General features: G+C 43.0%; 1 protein-coding gene across 1 annotated transcript in view; it reads left to right on the top strand.

Annotated features, from left to right (window-relative positions):
- The window catches only part of MAOA (monoamine oxidase A), a 61,842-nt gene extending 57,036 nt beyond the window's left edge, over window positions 1-4,806 (top strand). Inside the window, exons 13-15 of the mRNA XM_049871276.1 lie at window positions 1,206-1,317; window positions 1,516-1,578; window positions 1,764-4,806. Coding sequence (XP_049727233.1) covers window positions 1,206-1,317; window positions 1,516-1,578; window positions 1,764-1,910 — 322 coding nt within the window. The 3' untranslated portion in view covers window positions 1,911-4,806. The remainder of the gene's footprint in view (window positions 1-1,205; window positions 1,318-1,515; window positions 1,579-1,763) is intronic.
- The last annotated feature ends 7,236 nt before the right edge of the window (window positions 4,807-12,042 follow it).

Here is a 12,042-nt window from a genome sequence, read left to right as displayed (position 1 = left end):
GTTACAAGAGTCACCACACTCAGGGAAGCCCCCAAAAGATGCCCTCATGCCAGGTATTTACATTTACATCTTTTACAGACCTCCCAGCCCAGATGCAATTTATCAATGGGGGCAGGAGCTCATTTTTAGCATTAGCAATGTTGTATAGTAACATAGATACAATATACCTTTATCAGATTTCCAGAGGAGAAAAGCTAGAAAGTTACCTCAAGGTCAAATTTGTCCACAGAGAAGGAAGACAAGGAACTCGACGGCAGTGGGTTTTTCCCTATATTAGCTTTTTAAAGATCCTTTTTTCTTAATTGAGTCAAATAGCCTTTGGTAGTGATAACAGGATTGATTTATTGGTTTAGCTCTAGAATCAAAGTAGAAGTCTAAAAGATATGACTAGGATCAGCAATAGATGAAAGTAAGAATTCCTGAATTGGAAAAAGGGGTGACCGGGGGTTTAGGTGAAGGCCTTTGGGGTGGGAGTATACATCTTGGGAGATTTCATAAAAGTGACTGCAGACATGGCAGGAGGCAAATCTGAGAAGGTAGGAGGGGACAGTTGCCCACTCAGCCCAGCCCTTTCTTGGTTCTCTTTGCCAAGACCTCTTTGTAAGAAGACAATTCCCCTGTCCTCATCCAGTCCCCAGATAAGTTTATGGAAGCTAACAATATAGAGGCTATTTTTAAGGAGACAGACCCATATAACCCCTCAGGTCTCTCCTCTGCCAGAAATGACAATTCATCTCCCCTTTTTCCCCACCCCCACTCCAGGTACTCCTGACACTGGGAGGGCCTGCAGGGTTGGGATCTGCAGTCAGATGTGATCTTGTGATGGACGAGGCTCTCGTCAAGGCAGGCATGACACAGCGTAGGGAGCAGAATGGACCTCAGACAGGAAGCACACAGCAAATAAATCTGATTATAGATTCAGTGCATGTGCTTATATTACAATTTGGCTGGCTTGAAAAAGGTCAGCATCACCTTTAGTGATTGATGATCTGACAGCTTGAGTCCATCTGGCTTGAAAGTTCAGATCCTGGGATGCAGGCCCAGGAAACAGGAAGTAGCTTTTCACCTTCAGCTGAACTTTGCGGGTGGTTTTTAAACAATTTGAGTTTCCATGTCTTCTGTGGGATAAACAAAAGCAGTGATTAACTCATTCACCCTGAGCACCTTCCCAGGGAACTCAGTGTGACTTGTCTGTTCCCTTCAAGGGTGATTCGACAACCAGTGGGCAAGATTTACTTTGCTGGAACTGAGACAGCCACACAGTGGAGCGGGTACATGGAAGGAGCAGTCGAGGCCGGGGAAAGGGCAGCTAGAGAGGTAAGGAGGAAACCAAGTCCCTCTCGCTCCTGAGTCACAGCAGTGCTGCTGGCATCTGGTCTTTCTAGTTCTTGACCCTGATAGAATCTGTCTACTTCTCTGCCCCTCACTCCTGGGGCTTCTCCATGTCCAGCAGATCCTTGAATCTGTCAAAACCACAGAGCCTCATTTCGTAATACCATGATCACTTTCTTTCAGATCTTGAATGCTCTGGGGAAGGTAGCAAAGAAAGACATCTGGGTCCCAGAACCGGAATCACAGGTACGTTTGGTGGCTCTGTCTCCATAGACCAGTAACCAAATATAAAACTCCAATTTCATCTCTCTTCTACTGGCCTGTGATTCAATTGTAAGTCTAGCTATCCATGTGCTATTTCTACAGATATGTTTCACTCCTCCGTGTCAATACAAGAGATTTCTGCTAATATTATGTGTTCATTCATCTAGGATGTACCATCTATTGAGATCACCCACTCCTTCTGGGAAAGGAACCTGCCTTCAGTGGCAGGCCTGCTGAAGATCATTGGCTTTTCAACATCAATAACTGCCATGTGTGTTGTGGTGTACAAATGCAAACTGCTGAACCGCCCCTGAAGCTGCATTCTCACGCTTTATGCTGCCCTTTCCCCGGCCTTCCTTCTAACAAGGAAAATACTGGCAAATCAAAGGCAGTTACTTGGACCATCTTTAAATGCACTAGATTTAACCCATCGATTTAGTTTCCATCAATTTTAAAGTAAAAACCACCAAAAGAATCACCTAATTCATGTCAGTAAGACCAAGTTACATCTCTTACTAGTCTGTGTAAAATAATTCGCGTTGCTGATAGAATAAAACCTTGTGAGCGATATCTTCATTTCACGAAGTTAAAGTGCTCATCAGAAACTATTTCTGTGTCCTGTTTTTTCTCTCCATTAACGCAAAATACCTAATGATTTCAGAAATAAAGCATTAAACTTTCTCTCTGTAAAGGCTGAGTAGGTTTAAAGGCCTAGCCTGTGAGTGCTTTTCCTAGTCCTGAGGAAATGGTGATGCGTTGGTACAGAGCCTGGAGGCTCCAAGCTTCCTGGGGTGAGCAGCCTCCACTTTGGATCTAGGAATAGTACTTAAAAGCATTTGGAGGTGGGGTCCTACCAGACCCTCAGACCAAGTAGGAGGACATCTTGTGGGCTGCCACCTCGGGAATATCCTGACCACTTCTAATTCCTGTGAATTTTCTAGACATTCAGTCTTAACGTCAGCTTATTTGTATGTTTTCCTCTTTTGCTTCATAAAGTGTTTCCTAAGTTGGAATGCTTAAATTGACTTCCTGGGTCTTTAGGCCCCCAGGTGAGCAGAGTAAAATAGTGCCAGGACTGGCCCCCAGGAGACCTCTCTATCTTTGCATGAGACCAACTGCAGCAGGTATATTCTCTTCCTCATGGAAGGTGGCTGGACATCAGTTCCCTCATTGTCCATGGTAACATTCTATACCCATTTCAGGAAAGCAGTATTGTCCTTTTTTCAGGTAAATCCTGGCTATCTGAAGGCCCCTGGTGGCATATATTTTTTTCATTTTTTTAATGGCTATAGTAGAAGTGGGCAGATAATTTTAACTTAAATATGTCTTCAGCAGAAACCCTGGTGGCATAGTGGTTAAGTACTACGGCTGCTAACCAAAGGATTGGCAGTTCAAATCCACCCAGGCGCTCCTTGGAAACTCTATGGGGCAGTTCTACTCTGTCCTATAGGGTCACTATGAGTCGGAATCGACTCGACGGTGCTGAGTTTGATTTGGGTTTGGATGTCTTCAACATGGTAACCTTTGAGGAAATATTAACATGCCAATTTCTCTCAAGTACTAAAACACACATAAGAAATTTCTGATTATTTGTTGCAATGATCAAATATAGAAAGGAAACTGAGGGTTCTATAGTTTAACCTCACTTGCTTTAGTTATTTAATTTTATAAGAGACATGAAATAGTGGTTTTATATATGAAGACTATGTTCTCTATCCCAGGAGTAATGTGAGCCCAGAATAATGCCCACCTCTTATCTCCCCATTTAAAAATTGTCAGGTTTCTAAAAATCCCTTCCAGATGTTCCAGCCATAAAATTCTTCTTTAATATAAATATCTGGAAAAAATCAACAGAAATGGGATCAAATAAAGCAGTTGAGAAGATTCAGTAGGTTTGGGTACACATGTGGTATATATGCAGTAAAACCTTGCATCCTTGATGAGTGAGGCATTTCATTTTAAATGGAATTTCTAGATAACTGAAGCTTACTCTTTTATGTGCCAAGAATTTTAAATACAAATTTTGATGGACATATTTCCATACATTATTAAATAAACTAGATTCATATCTTTATTATTCAGGTTAATCATTATGTGCCTCAATTATTTTATACTTTTATGATACCATTTGTGTTTGCCTCTGTACTGAATGTCCCAAAGTTGTTTTATAGCTGATAAGCCTACTGCTCCTTCTATGTTAGCCCATTTTCAGTGTTTTATTTCATATCCATTTCCCAATACCTCTTGCCCTAATTTCCTTTTTTTATTTAATGGAAATTAATGATTGCCAGATGAAACCAGTCAACCAAGTTTATTGCATCATTAATCTTATCGTAAGCCCAAAATTAAGCCACTAGACCTTAAGACCTATGAGGACTTAAGGTCTTCCAAAGCATCGCCTTTCCTAAGAGCAAAGGGCAGGATTTTTCACTAACTTGGGAGTTTGGGTAATGTCTTGGGTGCACTCCAGTATATAAGGAGTTGCTGTATATTAGCAAAGTACTTTGAGAAATCTCATTCCTAATCCTTTTCAGTTGTTTCTGTTCATGTACTGATTAACTCAGCCCTGACACACCTTCTGAAAAATCCTGATTTAAACTTCTGAACTGGCAACAGTTTTAATAGTAATCAGGTTGTTAACATAGTTAAGTCTTAAATGTTGAGAAACTTCTGGGCGTGTGATTTACTGTCTTAAAGATTTAGAAAACCAGTTTATCCTAGTTAGATCAACCCTGTGAAGCTTCAGATTTGGTATCAAAATAAATGCGAGTTCGGGTGTGCCTAGACATGAAATTGGAACAGAGAACTATCGTATATGAGGTTGTCTAACATGAAGATGCCATAGGTCTTTTTGTCCAAACCAGAGAAACTAAAGTTGTTTTAAGAAATTAATAGGGCCTGGCCTGTTAGGACATCCACTTCACAGTTCTGAAGGCTGAATCTGCCTCACTCCACAGTAAGACTGAGAAATAGATCTTAAAAGTTAACCTTTTTTTTTTTTTTTTTGGTCACACTTAACTGTTAAGTAAGATCTTATACTACATTGAAGAAAAAATATTGAAGGATTGTGAACTATGTTTAGTTTGCTTGTGAACTCGACGCCTAGTATTTTATGTCTGAAATTGCACCAGTTCTACATGTGTGTGTTTTGCCATTAAAGTGAGATTCTCCCTATGGTACTGTTTTGTTTGTTAATAAAGTGTACTACCACCATGATTCAGCCCTGACTTTTCTATTCAGTGGATGGTCAGAAGGTTAAATGGCTTTTTAGAGCAGGAGGTCTCAGTGAGGCATTGTCCACGGAGGATAGGCTTCCAAAGCCACTTGGTATTGACTCCAGATTCTCAAAGTTTGGTTTGATTCTCACATGTTGCTGAGGTTTCCTGGGAAGTGATTAAAGTGGTAGAATATTGTAATCTGCCTGACTGAGCCGCAGAAGATCTGGATTCTGACTCAGGTTTTCTTACCTAACTAGCTATGATACCTTCAGCAAATACCTTGAGGTTCTCTGCCTCAGATTCCCCATCTAGAAAAGGAGTGGGTTGCACTAGATAACCTCTAAGGATATTTTTTTCATGGCAGCATTACATGATTTATGAATTTGGTTGCCATTGCTGCCTATTTTTTGCCTATTGTGATGGCCAGGGGTAAAAGACTTGGCCTTTCTGTATGCTAGTTAACTCCTTATCTTAGCGTGAGTTCTCTGGAAGCAGACTCTGAAATGCAGAGTCTGGGCAGAAAGCTTATTGGGAACAGTTCTCAGGAAATACACCTAAGGGGGTGGGTGAGGAAGGCAGGTTGAAGCAGGAGAAAAGCTGAGTTACGAGGTAATTGCAACTGAAGCCTCAGTAGATCCTAATGGGGAGCTGGGAGGGCCCTTCAGAGTTGTTTTCCATTGAGGCAAAGGAATCTAGAATCTGTATCCCTTCATCAGCCATCCCCTGAGAGGGGATGTTACCTTGAGTGAAGCAGGACCCTATGACCAAGGCCAGTTCCTAGTGAGGGACCACAGATGTGACCTGAGACCAAGAGTATGGGCTGAGGAGTCTAGGACAGGCCCACAGTAGCCACTCTACTCCAGGGAATAAAAAGTTGCCTTTGTCACATAAAAGACATTGTGGACTTGGGCTTTGGTTTTACAGATGGGATGGAACTATGTCTGAACCTATCTATCCCTATTAGGTAAGGGAGCTGCTTTTAAAAGCTTGTATTTCTGCACTATTATTTATATGGAAGAAAAAAAATCAGTTGGAAGGCATCCTGGAAACAATTTTAACTGTCTTCTCAAAGAAGGAACACCTGCTACAGAAAGATAATATTAATAAAGAAAAAATTTACCAACAGGAATCCAACACCCAATGTCTTCAGGAGCAGGTAGCTAAAGATGAACAGCGGCAGGCGTTAGCATCAGGGAGTAGTAGGGATTTTGGCTGACCTGGTTAGTATCTGCCCTTCTGAAGGATATTTGTGTTCAAATGTCTTTAAAAGATTACTGACCAATCAAAACACATTTGAAGGCTTTCCCTCCATGCCCAGATTGTTCTCAAGCCCCTGAAAAATAAACGCAAGGTTTCGTTTTGTATCATTTAAATGACGTTATTTTTGAATGCTTTCGATTTTCTGAGAAATGAGCACTGAGACTACCAACCATTTTGAAAAACTACCTGGAACAGGCAAAAGAGACTTGGTTTGGAGAGGGAAAAAAAAAAAAACCCAGAAAATAAAGCCCTCTTAGACCAGAAACCTCCCTAAAAAATAACCCTTCCCACAAACCCATTGCAGAGCACGCTTATCTCCTGCTATTTAAGTATCGTGATTGACTGAGCAATGCCAAACTTTATTGGAAAAACCGCATGCTCACAGTGAGGTAGAAATTGTAGTTCTGTCAGCATTTAATCTGTACTGACTATAATTCCAGTAAACAGGACATGAGCATTGAATTGATTAATTTTTAAAAATTATACCATTCACTTGACACTGAGGTGGTGGTAAAAATGCATGGCAGATCCTTTAGCCTAAAGATGCTGGCTACAGAAACAAACGAAGGTACTAACAGTAACAGTTCTATATCAAAGCTCAGGGTTTGGTTGCCTTCCTTGGCAAAGGCCATTCCCTTCAGTTTAAAGCAGGTCTCAGTGACAGCTGGTGTGAACAAATTGTCCTTAGCCTGGGACTAGCTTTCTGCAGGTAGCTTTGGAACTTGCAGTTCCTTCAAGGTGGACCATAGGCCACTCAAGCAAGATTCCTTTAAAGCCTTTATGACCCGTACAGGACTATTATTTATTTACACTCCTTTATAATCACCTCAGTAGGAACCAGGTTTTCCTATTAATGAACCTCCGATACTTTCCAAGAACCACCAAGATCCATGGATGAAGTGGTGGTGAAGTGTGGGGCGGGGCGCGTGGGTGCATGCTGGGGGCAGTTTGGGAGCAAAGAGGAGGGAAATGAGAGGATTGCTTAAAGATCCCCAGAGCAACACAGTGATGGAAATCTTGATGGGTTGATACCACTGAGGTGAACAGGGCTCTCCTGAACCTTGTGTCATTTACTATTTATGTGCCCTTAGGTAACCACTAAGGAGTACTGGTGGCACAGTAGTTAAGCCCTTGGCTGCTTAGGTCAGTGGTTGGAACTCACCCAGCTGCTCCACAGGAGAAAGATGTGGCAGCCTGTTTCTGTAAAGATTACAGCCTTGGAAACTCTGTGGGGCAGTTCTACTCTCCTACAGAGTCACTATGAGCCACAATCAACTCAATGGCAATGGGTTTAGATAAGCACTCTGTGACTCCTTATACCTCCCTTATAAAGTTGTTGGGAAAAGTAAGATGATGCATGCAAAGGTATTGGAATAATAAACACTCAATTTTTTTTCTCAGTTGCCTTAGAGTTGGTTCCAACTCATGGCGACCCCATGTATGTCAAAGTAAAACTGTGCTTCATGGGGTTTTCAATGGCGGATTTTTAGGAAGTAGATCACCAGGCCTTTCTTCCAAGGCACCTCAGAGTGGACTTGAATCTCCAACATCTTTGTTTAGCAGCCGAGCATGTTAACCATTTGTACCACCAAATATTAGCTATTATCCATTGACCTTTTAGAATAGAAGCAGGCAGAAGGCACTTTTTTAATTTCATGAGTAGATATCCACCTGAAATTTCTTGCAGTCATTCAATACATTTATTGAGTACCTACTGTGTGCTAGGTAGGCACCATGCTGTGATTCAGTAGTGAACAAGACAGAGCCCACCATTGTGGAGCACGCAGTCTATGGCAAAACGCCAAGCAGCACATTAATCATAGCTCTGGTAAGTTTTTTTTTTTTTGTAAGTGCTATTAAAGAGCAGAGGATTCTATGAATGCAGAGTAAATATCGGTGAGAAAGTAAGATTCAAGGGGAGGTTACTAGGATTTGTCCTCGAGCCTCCATAAGCACCAGTGTGTGTCAACTCAGTAAAGACACTGCATAGGACAGAAAAAGGAAATAAAAGGGCAATGCCATGGCTAAATGGTAAAAAAAAAACACAGGTATCATCAATATGTGCTGAATGCTAAGTTCCATTTGTTCATCGACCATCGTTCACTCCACCAGTCTTTTCCTCTTTCGCTGTCTACCCAGCCCTTCTCTTCACTTTGAGATCTCTTTCATCTGTGACTTACCATCTCCCAGTCTCCTGTGCTATAAACCCAATCCATTGCCGTCGACTCACAGTGACCCAATAGGACAGAGTAGAACTGCCCGCTAGAGTTCCTAAGGAGCGCCTGGTGGATTCGAACTGCTGACCTTCTGGTTAGCAGCCTTAGCCCTTAACCTCTACGCCACCAGGGTTTCCTCGCCTGTGCTTATGGAGCCGCCTGAATTCGTTTTAAAAGAGTGCCATCTTCTGGCCAAACACTGCAGTTTCCTTCCAATGGAAATCTAACGTATTCGAGAGAGCTTCCAAAAGCCCTAGTGGCATAGTGCTTAAGAGCTACAGCTGCTAACCCCAAGGTCGGCATTTCGAATCCACCGACAGCTCCTTGAAAACCGTATGGGGCGGTTCTGCTCTGTCATAGGGTCGCTATGAATCGGAATCGACTCGACGGCAACAGGTTTGGTCCCTGCTAGGGGAAGTGAAGAGTTGCCACTTCCATCCAGAGTTTCCTCCAAACACACTTGCTAGCATTCTCTTACTTTCTTTCCAGTTGTGACTGGGCTCAAAAGTATTAGTGTCTAATATTTACAGTCTTTCCTCTGCCCTAATCTCCCAGGAAGATTCTTTGTGATAATGGCTTGATTCTTCAGCCTCTGTTGTATCCATCTGGGTGATGGGTGAAGAGGAAAACTGATGGAGGGTGAGAGACGTGGAATTGGTTTTACTTTAGATAGGACTGGGGAACTAATCTGGAGAAAGCAGGAGAAAGGGGCTGGGGAGAGGAAGAGAAAGTTTCAGAAAGTCAGCTTGGAGCTGTGGTGTGCAGTGGAAGAGAAGGTTTCAAAAGCTTCCTTGACAACCTAGGTAGACAAAGTGGGGAGGGTTTTAGGAACTTTATCTAGGGGCCGTGTGGCATAGTAAAACTTGCCATTACTTATATTAGTTTCTGAGGGCTGCTGTAACAAAATATCACAAATTAGATGACTTTTAGGAACAGAAATTTATTGTCTTACAGTTGTGGATGCTGAGAGTCCAAGATCAGGGTGTTGGCTGCGTTGATTCCTTCTGAAGCTCTGAGAGGCAATCTGCCCCATGCCCCTCTCCTAGCTTCTGGTAGCCCCAGGCATTCCTTGGTTTACGGCTGCACCATCATGCAGCATCCTTCCTCTGTCTCTGTGTCTCTTCTCCTCTTTTATAGGGTACCACTCAGATTTGATGAAGACTCACCCTACTCCACTATGACCTCGTATCAACAGATAACATCTTCAAAGACCCTATTTACAAACAAGGTCACATTTCACAGGTTCAGGGATTAGAGTAATCTTTTTAGGAGACGCAATTCAATCTATAACATGATTCTTTGAGCTTTGGGAGTCAAAATTGTGTTTCTTTTAGACATCGTATTGTACTGGGACCACCTTGTTGTTAGTTGCCATTGTGTCAGCCCCCCACTCATATTGACCCTAAGCACAATAGAACGAAATACTCCTAGGTCCTATGCCATCCCCATGATCAGTTGGGAATCAGACCATTGTTATCCATAAGGTTTTCTTCGGCTGATTTTCAGAAGTAGATCACCAGGCCTTTCTTCCTAGTCTGTCTTAGTCTTGAAACTCTACTGAAACCTGTTCAGCATCATAGAAACATGCAAGCCTCCACTGACAGGAGGTGGCTTCCCCCATGGAAGGCGAGAATTCTACTACTCAACCATCACTGCCTCATGGGGCCAATTTAGAGCTCCCTAAAGCAACCTAGATTTTTTTGGAATGTACAAATTCAGAAAAAAAAAATGCAGCTAATAGTGCCTGGCATCTTTAATGGTGCCCAAGGGTCTTGTTTGTTCCGCTTATGGGATCTTGGTGGAACTACACAGAAAGAGCCTCAGCAACACTGCCCCGAAAAGATCAACACCTAAGCTGGCAAACTGTCCACTCCAGGCTGGATACACACTAATACATCTGAAAGGAAATTCTATTTAAGAAAATGAGCAAAGGAGGTGTGCTTGCTCAGTGTTTGTATTCAGCAGACTGTAAGGGTCATTGCATCAGCATCAATCAGCAAACATGGGAGATACAGATGCGGACCCTCTAGATGGGCCTCGTATTTGAACTGTGCAGAGGCAGGCCAGAGTGTGCATCCCAAAGGCAAGTTCCCTAGAAGCTGGAAGAATTTCACACAGAGTTCAAAGGAATGAGGGCAGATCCACTTCTCCCACAAGCAACCTGGCAACCTTTGCTATGTCAGCCATTTTAATTTAATGGGTTGTATTAATTTCCTGTTGCCACTATAACATATTACCAGAAACTTAGTGGCTTAAAATAACATGAATTTATTATCTTACCATTTTGGAGATAAAAAGTTTAAAATGAGTCTTACTAGGCTAAAGTCAAGGTATTGGCATGTCTGATTCCTTCTAGAGGCTCCAGGGGAGAATCTGTTCCTTGCCTCTTCTAGCTTCTAGAGGCTTCCAGCATTCCTTGGCTCATAACCACATCATTCCAGCCTCTGCTTCCATCATCACATTTCCTTCTTTGACTCTGACCCTACTGCCTCCCTCTTATAAGGACCCTTGTGATTACATTGGATGCACCAAGATAATCTGACTGGAAGGGATCCATATTTGTGCCCATTCCAAAGAAAGGTGATCCAACAGAATGCATAAATTATCAGACAATATCATTAATGGTGAAAGGATACAACCCTGATGCACACCTTTCCTGATTTTAAACCTCACAGTATCACCTTGTTCTGTTCCAACAACTGCCTCTGGGTCTAGGTACAGGTTCCAAATGAGCACAATTAAATGTTCTGGAATTCCCATTCTTCGCAATGTTATCCTTAATTTGTTATGACCCACACAGTTGAATGCCTTTTTCACAGTCAATAAAACACAGGTTTCTGATATCTTTCTGGTATTTTCTGCTTTCAGCCAAAATCTATCTGACATCAACAGTGATATCGCTTGCTTCGTGTCCTCTTCTGAATCTGGCTTGAACTTCTGGCAGCTCCAGAATTTTCTACTTCAGTAAGCCAAGGAGAGGACAGTCAGCTGGGCCCAGCATGGCTCTTCTTTGAAGTGACATTCACACCGTATACAGATATGATAGGGTGACCCGAATGGATGGGCAGGGCAAAGCAGCAGGATCCCAGGTGGGGCTGGCAGGTGATTTGATTTGATTGTTCTGAGGAAGCAGGTCTGGATGGATTCAGGGGCCCAGCTCTCGGCAGGGGTATGAAGGGCCCTATTCAGCAATGGAGGAGATCGGCAACCGCTGGGCTCCAGTCATATCACTGCCCTACAGGGAGATGTGGGGAAGAACAGGGTAGTTTTAATGCCCAGTACAGACCATGAAGATAGGTGCCTCAGGGGAAAGGACTGGCCCAGGAGCCATCAGCAGCCCCCCAGGAATTCCACAGGAGGCCCAGCTTCTCCTCCTTGTGGGTAGGGCTTTCTGGCTTGAGATTGAAATTGTTTCCTGCCCCCAGATTTCCTATTATTATCCTCTGCCTTCCCTCTGAGGCACCCTAGACCTGTTAGCCTGGAACCAAGACTAAGGATGGCTGGGCCTTGTATGCCAAGCCTACCCTTTCCCCTGAATATCCCCTGACCACTGAGGCTATTGTTTCCCTTTGCTAACACTGGCCACCCCACGATATTGCCTCCACTCGAAGAGAGGAGCTTGCCCCAGGTTTGAGCTCCTTCTCCCTATCTCAGAGGGACTAGTTGTGCAGAAACCCCTTTCGCCTGGACATTGATCTATGAAGAATGTGGCCTGCTGTGCTCTCCTGAGAACTCACCTGACTCTAAACAAC

The sequence above is a fragment of the Elephas maximus genome, chromosome X, assembly GCF_024166365.1.
Source record: "Elephas maximus indicus isolate mEleMax1 chromosome X, mEleMax1 primary haplotype, whole genome shotgun sequence".
Taxonomy (NCBI): domain Eukaryota; kingdom Metazoa; phylum Chordata; class Mammalia; order Proboscidea; family Elephantidae; genus Elephas; species Elephas maximus.
The sequence above is the reverse complement of the archived record's forward strand: the minus strand, read 5'-3'. Positions and strand labels throughout refer to the sequence as shown.